Source organism: Gouania willdenowi, chromosome 10 (genome assembly GCF_900634775.1).
Source record: "Gouania willdenowi chromosome 10, fGouWil2.1, whole genome shotgun sequence".
Lineage (NCBI taxonomy): Eukaryota > Metazoa > Chordata > Actinopteri > Blenniiformes > Gobiesocidae > Gouania > Gouania willdenowi.
In genome coordinates, this window is record NC_041053.1 from 13,627,583 (window position 1) to 13,640,092 (window position 12,510).

A 12,510-nucleotide genomic window follows, 5' to 3' on the forward strand; every position below is an offset into this window, starting at 1 on the left:
TTAAACTGCTTGTAGGTCACTGTGGTGGATGAATGTGTTGGTCGTGCACAGATTTATTCTCGTATACTATCTACTCTAGTACAGACATGGGCCCCCAAAACAAATACACAAGATGACTCAAAAAAACACACAACGACAGATGGAGCCTCCGTAGACAAAATTGCACAAAATGAGTACAAAATACAAACAAAATGACAGAAAATGACAAGAAAATACATAGAATGACAGAAAAACACACGAAGAGATCGAAAAATACCCAAAAATGATCACAAAACAAACAAAATGTTAACAAAAATACACAAAATTACTCCAAAAGTGCACAAAATGAAATAAAATTATTAGGCAGCAACAGAAATACACAAAAACCCTTTGGTCTTTTCTTTCTTAATGTTTCAATTGGTCATTATTTTATTCTGTTGCCCTCAGTTTTAGCAATCACGTTTCTGTGGCCCTCGCCAAATGTTGCCCATCTCTACTCCAGTATACAATTTTTAATCAGAAAAAATAAACCTAATTTTGTTACAGTACAAAATAATTGTTTCTAAATTATGTACAAAGAACGGTAACCTGTAATCTACATTTTGTTTGGATTATATTCTCTGTATGTGATTAAAGTTAAAGGAAAAGAGGGGATGTATTTAATGGATCCACTGTTCTTTCTGTAGTCGTTAGTGTAAAAACAAAAAAAGATTAAAAAAGAGACTTGGATTCATATATGTTCATCCTTAATACCTTTCTGCTAAATCACATATGAATATTACATGTTAGACACCACTGGATCATGAATATACCAGCACTAGACATGAAGGCTTTGGTGACCAAATGTGCTGATGTAGTGACTTTAGTAGGTGTAGTCCCCACCCTTTGCTTCTCACTGCTCGACACTCCTCTCTCCCTCACCTTGTTCCTCCCTCTTGCCCTCCTTCCGTCTCCCCCGTCCGTCCATCCTCTTGCAGGGCTGCTCCTGGCTATAGCCTGAAGAGCTGCGCCCGTCCTGTCCACCCCTCTCCACCCTGTGGTCCTCCCCCAGGATGTTGAGCCCTATCCAGGTGCTGTGCTCCGACATCACTACCCTTTCTCTGGAGCCTGAGCCGTTTGCCTCTTACACTGAAGGTGTGTGCGCTCTCTCTCCTCTTGTATCCCAAAGGTCATCTCTGTGTCACACAAGTGCACCACATGTCCCTGGTGTGACATGCTGGTGTATGCACCTGTGTCCTAAAGCCTGTCCATGGCAGTGTGTGTGTGTGTGTGTGTGTGTGTGTGTGTGTATGAGTGTAAGTACAGTTGAGGCCTCATGTGAGACTGCTATAAATACCCGAGACATCACTTTGTCCCTGTCTGCCTCATTTTTTTTATGTATCTATTTCCATACCTGGCATTTTTATTTCTGTCACTCCCCCTGCTTCACTTTGAACTGTGCGTGGAAGTGTGTGCACTGTGCACAAGCAATGGATACTTTCCAATAGCTACAGTTCTTTGAATACAGCTAAAGAGAGACAGGCACAAACTTCTAAGCACATATTTACACAGACGTAAACACCCCCTCTAATCATTTAAGGCTGACAGAAACTAGTGGGTTAGTGGGTGTGGTTGCTGGTTTAAATCCTGCTCTATTACGGCAGGACACTTTACCCACATCTCATTTATTTAAGTGTGAATGAATGAATGTTGTTGTTTGAAGATGCTGCTGTCGTCTGATTTGCAGGTTTTTAAAGGGATCCTCCACTGTTTTTACAAATGTGTCCTAAAACCTTTGAAATGTACTTATTAGAAAATCTATACCTAACAAAACGCATTATTTTCCACTATATTTGTTTTTATTAACTTTTAATAATGGGACTACTTTACAGTTTTTAAAACCTGTATTCCGCCGTCTTGAAATCATGTGATTGATGATGTCACACGGCCTCACTGCCTGTAAACATCCCATTGTTTTCTATTAGAGTGAAACATTCAGCCTGCTTTTTAAATAATTTAGCAGCTTTTTAAGTCAATATGCCAATTTGTATTGCTCTTGGTTGCCCTAAATAATCAGGAAAAACTAAAGATGTTGATGTAAACCTCTTTCTTTTTTTTTTTTTTTTTTTACTAAAAGAGAATAAAAACAGTTGTGATCCGAAACAAATCTGCAACTGCAGGAGGCGACAGTTCGAACTCTGCAGTTTTGTGGTAGAAAATGAAGCAGAGAGGAAGAGCTCTCCTATGGGACCTTTATTCTCCCTTAAAGTGATTACTCACTAACTTCAGCCACCAGAGGATCAGCTGCGCACTGTTTAAAGGAGAGTAAAGGTCTCTTAGGAGAGCACTTCTTCTCTGCTTCATTGTCTACTACCAAACTGCAGAGTTAGAAGTGTCGCTGCCTGCGCTCACAGATTATTTTTTGGGTCACAACTGTTTTTATCCTCTTTCGGTAAACAAGAGGTTTACGTCAACATTTTTAACTTTTCCTGTTTAGTTCGAAAAACCAAAAGCAGCACAAGTTGGTATTTTGACTGAAACCACTGCTAAATGATCAAACAAGTAGGCTGAATGTTTCACTATATTAGAAAACAATAGGATGTTTACAGGCATGTGACATTATCAATCACATGATTTAAAGATGGCGGAATACAGGTTTTAAAACAGTAAAGAAGTCCCATTATTAAAAAGTAACAAAACAAATATGGCGCAGAATATTGCATTTTTTTAGGCAGATATCTTCTAATGAGATCATTTTAAAAATTTTAGACCACACTTGAAAAAACAGTGGAGAATCCCTTTAAAGAACAGTATGTTTGGTGGATAGGGAACAAAGAGAAGGGCCGGCTTAAAACAGCTTTTTAAAAATGAAAAATGACCGAATATTTCAGCATTTATCAGCCTTTAAAAACATTTCTAGGTTGAATAAGAAATGGATGGAAATATGTTATGGTTGCAGTGAGTGCAGCTTAGTTGGTTAGTAGATTTTCAGACCTGCTGCGGTTACACTCAAGCCAACTTGATTTTGAGCGTGTGTCCATAACCATCGTCTCCCGCCTCTACACCGGCGTGCTTGTGTAGGTCTGAAGAAATGGCCGCTTCCCTGCAGTGCTGCGTTTACATCACTCCTCCTTCATAAATGTGAACCTCCAACACAAACACAAGCACTGTATTTTTCCAGATAACTCAAAAACTGCAGGACAGGGATCAATTTATTGTCTCCCCCTGGCACGCTCTCCCCCTCATTCATCCCCCTCCCTCCCTCTAACCAATGTGTTTCTCTTTGGTGTAATTGAGTACACACACTTGTGCACACGTACAGAGGAGCTACAGCAGGCGTACAGCTCCTGCTGAGTGGGGGCTTGTCCTCGCTTTTAAGGCGAGTATTTTTGGCTTGGCTTTAATGGTCCGTATTTACCCAAACCCAAGATATCTGTAATTGGGACTGTATGATGCCTGTTCCCCTGCTGTCCCTATGGAAACCCCAAATAAAAGAAATGGGAATTTCCTTTGATGCCTCTCACATCTCCTTTATTTTCCTCTCATTTCATCTGTTTTCTTTAGTTTTCGACAATATTTCGACAATATTTATCATCATTTAATACTGTTTTTCAGATTTCCTTCTTTCCATCTACTGTACATGCTTAAATCACCTAAAGTGAAAACGTTTCATTACTTTTGTTGATCCTTCAATATAGTCAGACTACTTCATATTTAATTATTAGTGCAAACAGATTTATAGCATATGTTCGTGTGAATACTGACATATCAATAGGATGAAAGACCTGTACAGTGTACACACTATAATTTTCTGACATTTTGTAAAATCAGTTACATCAGTTACAGATGTGTTGAACCAAACAATACAGTGAATTTCCTAAAGAGTTTGACGAGCCGGGCCTAGTACGATGCACAGATGCTTGAATGATAGTTGTTCGGGTCGTTACTAGCGGGGTTTCCACTACCCTTGGAAATGCACAAAATCTAAATAGTGCAATAAAAACTGGTAAGGGAAAACACTCAAATATCGCTAAAAATATTTTACGCTTTCATGAGGAGGTTTTTCAGACGTTCCGATGTTTTGCGAAAGCCCAAAGGAAGCACTTTTTCCACAATTAAAAGTCACAGGACGTGACGTACCTGGTCACATGCTCAAACATGATGCGGTACGTGTGGACAGAAGAGGAGACCTTGACATTTATTAGCATTATACTTAAAAATTATTACTGCCACATTAGACAGAATACAACAAAGGAATGCAGAGTGTTATAAGGAGGTTTGGAGCGTCAAAACAACCTTCAATGGAAACATGTTCAAAGCACAATTATTCTTTGTCGAAACTTTAGAAATATTGCTTTTATTTTGTGAAAAACTGTAATGGAAACAGTGACACATTTTTAGTGCAACATACTATAAACAGGATTTTTTTTATTTTTAGATGTCGGACAATAACACTATTTCAAACTTGTTGAAAAATCACAATATCTCAATTAGATTAAATTAGATTAAGTAGAAACACAACAGAAACGATGAATTAGCATTTGCATAGAAAAAGAACAATTTCTCTTTAAACAGATAGACTAAAATGTTCTTATAAATTGTGGATAAACACTAAATGCACCAAAGTGGCATTTCTTTGAAATCCTGTAGTTGGCTTAAATACATTTACTGAGTTCTTTGCACACAGACAGTGTTTCCACCACACGTTCAAAGCGCATTTATACTTTGTCAAAATTTATATTTGCAAAAACACTCTAATGGAAATGCAGCTATTGATACGTTTCCAGTTTCCTCAGAGATACATGAAGAATTAGTTTGAGTGATGACTGTGTAAATATCATGCCTTCTGATCCCAGCAGTGCACGTTTTCAAGTCTAGTTAGTATTAATGCACAAAACGTATACAGTTCCCTCCAAAAGTATTGGAACGGCAAGGTCAATTCCTTTGTTTTTGTTGTATACAGAAGACATTGGGGTTTCAGATCAAAACATGAATATGAGACAAAAGTTCAGAATTCCAGCTTTTATTTCATGGTATTTACATCTAGATGTGTTCTTTCTGTTTGAACCCACCCACTTTTCAAGACATTATTAAATTAACTTAAAGTGAATAACATTTAATATTTGGTGGCATAACCCTTACTTGTAATAAGTGCATCAAGCCTGCGACCCATTGACTTCACCAGACTGTCGCATTCTTCAATTGAAATGCTTTTCCAGGCCTTTACTGCAGCCTCTTTCAGTCCTTGTTCGTTTCTGGGGGTTTCTCCTTTCAGTCTCCTCTTCAGGAGGTAAAATGCATGCTCTATTGGGTTAAGGTCCGCTGATGACTTGGCCAGTTTAAGAACTTCCACATTTCCCCCTGATGAAGTCCTTTGTTGTGTTGGCAGTGTGTACTTTTGCTCACTTGAAAAGTGGGTGGGTTCAAACTCAGGGCTATCCTGAGTTGTTTAAAGGTAGGGTAGGTGATTTTCGAAAGCGAGCATGATTTTGAATGTAGCCTCCCCTTCCCCCTTCCCCTCTGTGCTCCGTCTCACTCACATGCACAGCTGCTGCAGAAGCAGACCTCAGCTCATCACTTGTATTGTGTAGAAACTTCGCTGTCTCATGTCTCATTCAGCAGTAAGTAAAAAATAAACTTTACCATCATACTGTATATGTTAAAAAACGTGACCAAAAACTCTGTTTTAACTGTCAGCGGTGACGCGCTTTCAGTGTCAGCTCGTGCATGCGAGGGATTGAGAACGAGCAGGGAGACAGAGAGACGTGATTGGTTAAAAAAAAGGTTCTGGAGAAAATCACCTACCCTAGCTTTAACACATCTAGGTGTAAATACCATGAAATAAAAGCTGAAATTCTGAACTTTTTTTCTTTTATTCATGTGTTGATCTGAAACCCAAATGTCCTCATTACACAACAAAAACAAAGGAATCGACCTTGCTGTTCCAATACTTTTGGAGGGGACTGTAAAATCCTTAGCTGATCACTTCTGATCATTTACCAGAAGTGATCAGCTAAGGTTGACTTTGTATCTGCATGTGTTTGCGACCTCAGCGTTTCAGGCCAACCTGCTGATGTTAATGGGCTGTCTGTGGGAGACAAATGTATCCAGCTTGCTAGACTGCAGCGCACACGTCCACACAATTAGACAATGAGCAATAGCTTTACAATCTAACAGTCTCACCAACACATGTGTGAGTTCACTCTGCAGTGCTCCTTGTATAAAGAGAGAGATAGAGACATGTGGGTGTGACATTTTGAGCGAAACAGACGCACTTGATGACGGTTGGCCAATGAACTGAAGCTGAAACACGTGCTTGGTGTTGTCCTCAGCTTAATGTATAATGTGACTGACTGAACTACAGTATGTTCCACTCTGACAGTCACTTAGAGGCAGTTATTAGTGAAGAACCTGCAGTGGAGTAATTGTTTTACGCTCCATCTGCCTGCGAGCATTCAATTGTAGTGGATTGATGAATCCTACTACCATATACGGCTAAATACTGGGACTGCTGGCGCTACTGGTTGGCTCGACTGGTTACCGGGGCAACCCCCTACTCACGGGAGGATCTCTCTCTACTACCTCCGCACAAACGCCATGCTTCCCTCTACCTTCCACTTCCAGGCCTTTCCATTTCTCTCGCCACCACCTACACGCTAACACGTGCTGTGGGGGAGGGACGAGACAGAAGAGGCGAATGTGGACAGACAACCACAAGGAAAATGGGGGTGTGAAATGGGGGCAAAAGAGAGAAATTGAATGCTAGGCATGACAGATGATGAGTGACATGTGAGTGGAGAGCCTGAGAATTCTGAGAGGATAGAAGATGAAATTGAATAATAGAAAAAGCAGAACAGCCTACGGGAGACCCAGAAACTGTCTAATAACAGTGGAAAGGTGATTGAAATAGAGAAAGTATTAGATTTGGTGTGGGGGAGAAAAAAAAGATCATATTGGTGAAGAGATTGAAGAGCTGCTGTGTCCCGTCATCATAAAATCTCTTTCTCTTAAGGCCACCACAATATAGGCAAGGCTAAAGCCTCGAATCATTCCAACACACAATAAATACACTCTCCAAACTATTTTATTACAGTCGACGGATGTGTTTTCTTTTCAAAATTAGAGCTCAAAGTTTTTTGTTTTTTAATTACAAAACCTGGATTCTTTTAAAGAGGACGTATCATGCTAAATCCACTTTTTTAGCCCTTAAATGCATATTGTTGTATATTTAGAGTGTTTAGAAGTACAGAAAAGTTCAAATTAGTCTCTTCAGGTGCTCCGTTGATATCTTTATATTGTGTTTTGGTCATATTTTTCAATCTGTTTTGATTTTTCGATTCTCTATTACGTTTTTTGAACAATAACGTCACAGTATTTGCAGCGGAACTGCCAAATTAGGACATCAACTCCAGGCCCAACACTTCGAGCAATCCGCCATTTTTATTTCTCGCTTTTATTTTGTAGTCCAAGCTCAGGGATGCCGAAGTTACGAGAGGATAAGTCAAAATGTTCAGTTGTTGGATGTAGTAACCCACACGCTTCATTACACCTTCTCCCAGCAGCAGAACCTTTTCGAAGTTTTCAAGGAAATGTATCCACATCTGTGAGTAAGGTCATTTTTGTATACGCGAAGCACTTCAAGGATGACTGCTTCAGCAACCTCCGCCAGTATAAAGAAGGATTTGTCGAAAGACTTTGTCTGATTGAGGGGTCAATTTCAATCAATGTGAGGTGGAGGTAGTCATTGTTGAGGTGGTAGACACGCAGCGTAATTTGGTGACACAGTGAACGTTACAAATGATAGAAAGGCAAATCGTTGCGTTGCCTCAGCGTCATACTGTGACTGAGGTGAAAAACAAATGGTCAGATTAGACATAGAAGCGAAGGAGTAAATGTGTATCACTCTCCATAGGAAGAACGTCTGCTCAACAGGGCGCACCGAAGCTCAGGCTTATAGACCAAAAGCTGGAGAATCATTGGGGAACCCCTCTGTGTTAACGGAGGCTGAGGTGGACACAGATGCACTAAATGTGCCAGAAGCATGGGATTAAATTGTATTTCCTTGCTTGAAATAATAAAAATGAACAGATAGTAAAACACCGTTGGTACTATATGTAATTCACAATATTTAATTTCAAGTAAAACCATATTTTTCATCAGTCACAGAGCGTGTACTGGTCGGTGGTGCTGAGGTGAGTGAGGCCAGGGGCACGGTAGCCTCGTCCGCCTTCCCACAGCACCTTGTCCTTACGGGGGGGGGGGGGTCTTGCCTATAGGTCTCGCTGGTCTCTGAAAATGCTCTCCCTCCGGAGTCTCCCGTGCACCTCGTCCTCCAGCAGTGCCAAATAAGCCACTGTGCGTTTATACGCATTGTGACTGTGTTTCTTTTTATAACAGCTACAGGTGTTGCAGCCAATTGATCAATGGTTTTGCTCAATGATTATGTGATTTCAATTACAATTATTATTATTAATGTAAAACTGTATTTGTAGGCACGCACCCTGGGGCGTCAGTATAATTTTTTCCTCCTTCGTTTTTGCAAATATATCCTTCATATATGACATGTATAGTGAAATGTGCAATATTCGATTATTTCACACAAATGTATCAATTTCACAGAGCTGCGTTTAATTTCATCGTTCTGTTGGGGTGGAATTTCCCGTTTCTCGTGATTTTGTGCGTACGGCAGGGTCAGAGCTGCTGTGGAGGTGCACACATTATCTCGGGTTTGTTTTTATAAATCCAAACGTCGCTTATAACGGGTGTATGCTTTCTTTTGTACGTATGCAGCATTTATGAATGAGGCCCATGATCTTATTAGAACGTACTGTACAATCTGAGAAAAAAATGACAATGTAATTCTCACTGGTAAAAGGAAAATACATTCTGTTTTTGTGGTCCCTCGTCTCTTTTACTAGTAGGTGTTGAGCTGAACCAGGTGTTTGCTTAGAGATATCAAGTGTTGGAAGATCCAAAATTAGAGAGAGAAAAGTAATGTTACAGCCAAAAGTCAATTTTATTGTATAAAAAAAACAACAAAGTACAAAACAGATAATTACTAACCCAAAAACTATCAAACTAACTATCCTGCACGAGACTGACTTTCTGGGCAACGTGAGAACGCAGATCAACTGGATGGAGAAGATATTATAAAAGACTATTGACCATTATTCATTCAGTGTTCAAACACTCCTTACGGTGTTTTCACACATACATCTTTGGTCAGCATCAGGCTACGTTCCCTCTGATAGTCCAGTCCCTTTGTCCAGTCAAAGTCTGGTGTGGACCAAACAGGAGAAGTCTGGTCCTCTATAAAGTGTGGGTCTTGGTTCGCCTCAAGTTAAACCTGGTGTGGTTTTTCTGATGTGAGAAAGCAAACCCGGACCAAATATAGGAAACGGGACCAAAAACGTAACGTGACGTTGATACTCAATGCATCATCGGTACAAGGAAACACTCAAAGAATTGCGCGTGTGAGGAAATAAGCGTGAACATCAGCAAATATTTGGCGCTGCTCCATTTTTTTCTGACGAGTGTTGTTTTCTTCTTCTTCTTCTTTGCCTGAACGGAAGTATTCTGTCCAATAGTGGAGCCACAGTTTTGCCCATGTGACGTAGAGAAAGTTTGGCACGCTTTGCTAAGAGCACCAAATCCACTGGACTATAATGTGAAAGCATTTATAGTCCAGCATTTACGAACGCGACCGCAGCTCTGCAGTAGCTTCCATCGCCCCTGATGTGTTGTTTTAACATAGTGGTGCTTTATGATGGTCACTCCATCACTTCATCGCTCCAGTGACGTGATCACCAGGGCACTGTGTGTGTGTGTGTGTGTGTGTGTGTGTGTGTGTGTAGACGGTGACAGGGTAGAGAGAAAGAGAGAGAGGGTTGATCACTTTTTTTTCTTCTTGCTCCGCTTTCACGGTTTAACTGATCAATTTACGGAGATATTAAAGGATGAGTTCACTCAGAATGTGTTATGATAAATTGAGGAAGCCTCCGCTGCAGCCGTCTGCACAAGCAGGAAGTGGCAGGGAGGGGGCTACAGCCTCCGCTCTACAGACAGTGATGGACGATGGATTTGTCGCTTTATGTCGCTTAAAAAGTTCCAATTTTTCAACTTTGAGACCTCGTCGCTCAAATTACACATGTCACGTCACTTTAGGGGAGGTAACTTGAGATTGCGTCATTTACATTGATTTTAATGTAACCGCGTTGCTTCAGTCACTTTAGTCACGTTTGGTGTGAAAGCACCTTTAAGACTCATCTTTTTAAAAAAGCCTTCGACTAATTTCTCTTTTGGATGTTTTTTCTTTCTTTTATTATTTTAAACTCTGTAGCACTTTGAGATTTCCTAATGTAATGTGCTCTACAAATAAAATGTATTAGTATTATTATTAACACCTTTAAAAGTACAATGTTCAAAAGTTAGCAAGATCTTCTCTAAGCTCCACCCCCTCCTCCCCATCCCTTCAGTGCTCCATCCAAAGCTCCGCCCCCATAAGCTTCAACCTTACTGCTACAAAAAAAACAAATCCCCCGGAAGCAAAACACATAATACGCTGTCCAATAGAAAGATAGAAACCTCTGCATCACTCTTCAGACCCTCATTTGTGCTAAATGTGTTCGGGAACAGTGTCACGTGATGAGTGAACACACGAGGGGCAGGATGAGACATAAGGGCATCTGATTGGTTCTTTTCATTCAGACCGAATGACAGGGATTGGTCAGAGTTTTTACAGGATTGCAGCTGCTGGTCTGACTCTTACATACATAATATATTAACTACTGTCAGGATGGAGGGACTATTTCACCCAGAAGAACAAAAAGTGTTTTTAAACAGGATCGTGGACTATACCTTTATTAGTGCAGTGAGGTATTAATGGCGTTGGGTCCTCCTGTGTGGAGACAGAAGGAAACAAACAGAAAAGACAGGAAGTGTTTTAAACACGCAAGACCAAAAAACATGGACAAAGATTAAACTAAGAGCTAAAAATCAACAGAACTCATTAGCAACCAAATTACTAAGCAGAAAAAACAAAAACAAAAACACACACACTGGGGTTTGAACTCACAACTTTGATTTTGTAAGGCTGAAATCTAACCATGTATAGCACATCACCAAATAGAAATAGGACTGGAAACTAAATACAAAACTCAACATAAAGATACAAAATGAGCAATAAACAGACCCACTGACCGTTTATGTGCTACAATGATGTGTGAACTGGCTGACCATAAAAGGTGAACATGTAGATACATTTATATCAGAATCAGAATCAGAATCAGAATCAACTTTATTGGCCAAGGGTGTATGAATACACACGAGGAATTTCTTTTGGTGACCTGTGCTCTCTCAGGTAGTGTAACATTAAATAATAACAATCAACTAGAATAAGGAAAAATAAATAAAATAAATAAAAATAAATAAAAAAGAAGTATAAACATAAATATAAGAGTAGTTAGACTAATAAGTGCAAACTAAATAAAAATAACAAATAATAATAATAATAATGAAATAAAATAAAAATACAAAAATAATAATAATAATAATAATAATGAAATAAAATAAAAATACAAAAATAATAATAATAATAATAATAATAATAATAATAATAATAATAAGATAATAGTGCAGTAGTGCATTGATGAGTAGTGCAGGTGAACATTTAAATGAAAAAATTATGTCCATGAACATTCACAGTGACAGGTTGTTCCAGGGTTGTTATGTTTAGTTCCAGGTTATTTCACAGTAACAGAAACAGGTCTGACACTCTGTGACTGTTTAGTGTTGATCAGAATGACAGCCTGGGGGAAGAAACTGTTTTTATGGCAGGTAGTTTTGGCGTACAGTGATCTGTAGCGTCTGCCGGAGGGGAGGAGTTTAAACAGATTGTGTGCAGGGTGTGAGGGGTCTGCAGTGAAGCTACCTGCCTGTTTCCTGACCCTGGACAGGTATAAGTCTTGGATGGAGGGCAGATCAACACCAATGATCTTTTCAGCATGTGTGAGAGAATGGAACAATGTGACATTTTGTTGCACCTAAAGATGATTAAAGCTGGACAGTCTGAAATGATGTAAATGGAGTGATATATTAAACGCTAAAGTAGAAAAACATTGCACCTCAGTCACTTTCAACTTCCAATAGATAAAAATGCCTTTAAACCATATTAATAACTGAGACTGAAAATGACTCCTGTGAATCTGCTGGATTTGCCGGATTCAGCAGCAAAGCAAGAATAGCAATAACATCAGAGAGTGACTTAACTGCAGAGCACTCGATGATACGAGTCCTTTTTCAGCAACATTTTATCCTCCCATCTACGCTCTATGTGCTCTGTCTTTCATCATGGTAGAGGATCCGTTCAAAGAGCTTCAATTTGTCGTCTGAAGGAGAAGATAAAGGAGGACAGAGAGACAGAAGGAGGCAAACCAACCTTAAACTAGATCCAAGACTCAAATGTCACGTTTACCTCACCAGGCACGGTGGTGTGAATTAAAAAAATAATTGATTCGGTGGAGCACAGAAGGGACTTGTCACTCTTGTATCACA

General features: G+C 39.6%; 1 protein-coding gene across 2 annotated transcripts in view; it reads left to right on the forward strand.

Moving 5' to 3' along the window:
* Positions 1–12,510, forward strand: part of LOC114470605 (serine/threonine-protein phosphatase 2A 55 kDa regulatory subunit B gamma isoform) — a 39,958-nt gene that overhangs the window by 6,339 nt on the left and 21,109 nt on the right. Inside the window, exon 3 of one of the 2 annotated variants that reach the window (XM_028458881.1) lies at positions 957–1,113. The exons of the other annotated variant lie outside the window; for it this stretch is intronic. Within the exon in view, the coding sequence (XP_028314682.1) occupies positions 1,032–1,113 (82 nt within the window). The 5' untranslated portion in view covers positions 957–1,031. The remainder of the gene's footprint in view (positions 1–956; positions 1,114–12,510) is intronic. 2 annotated transcript variants of the gene reach the window in all.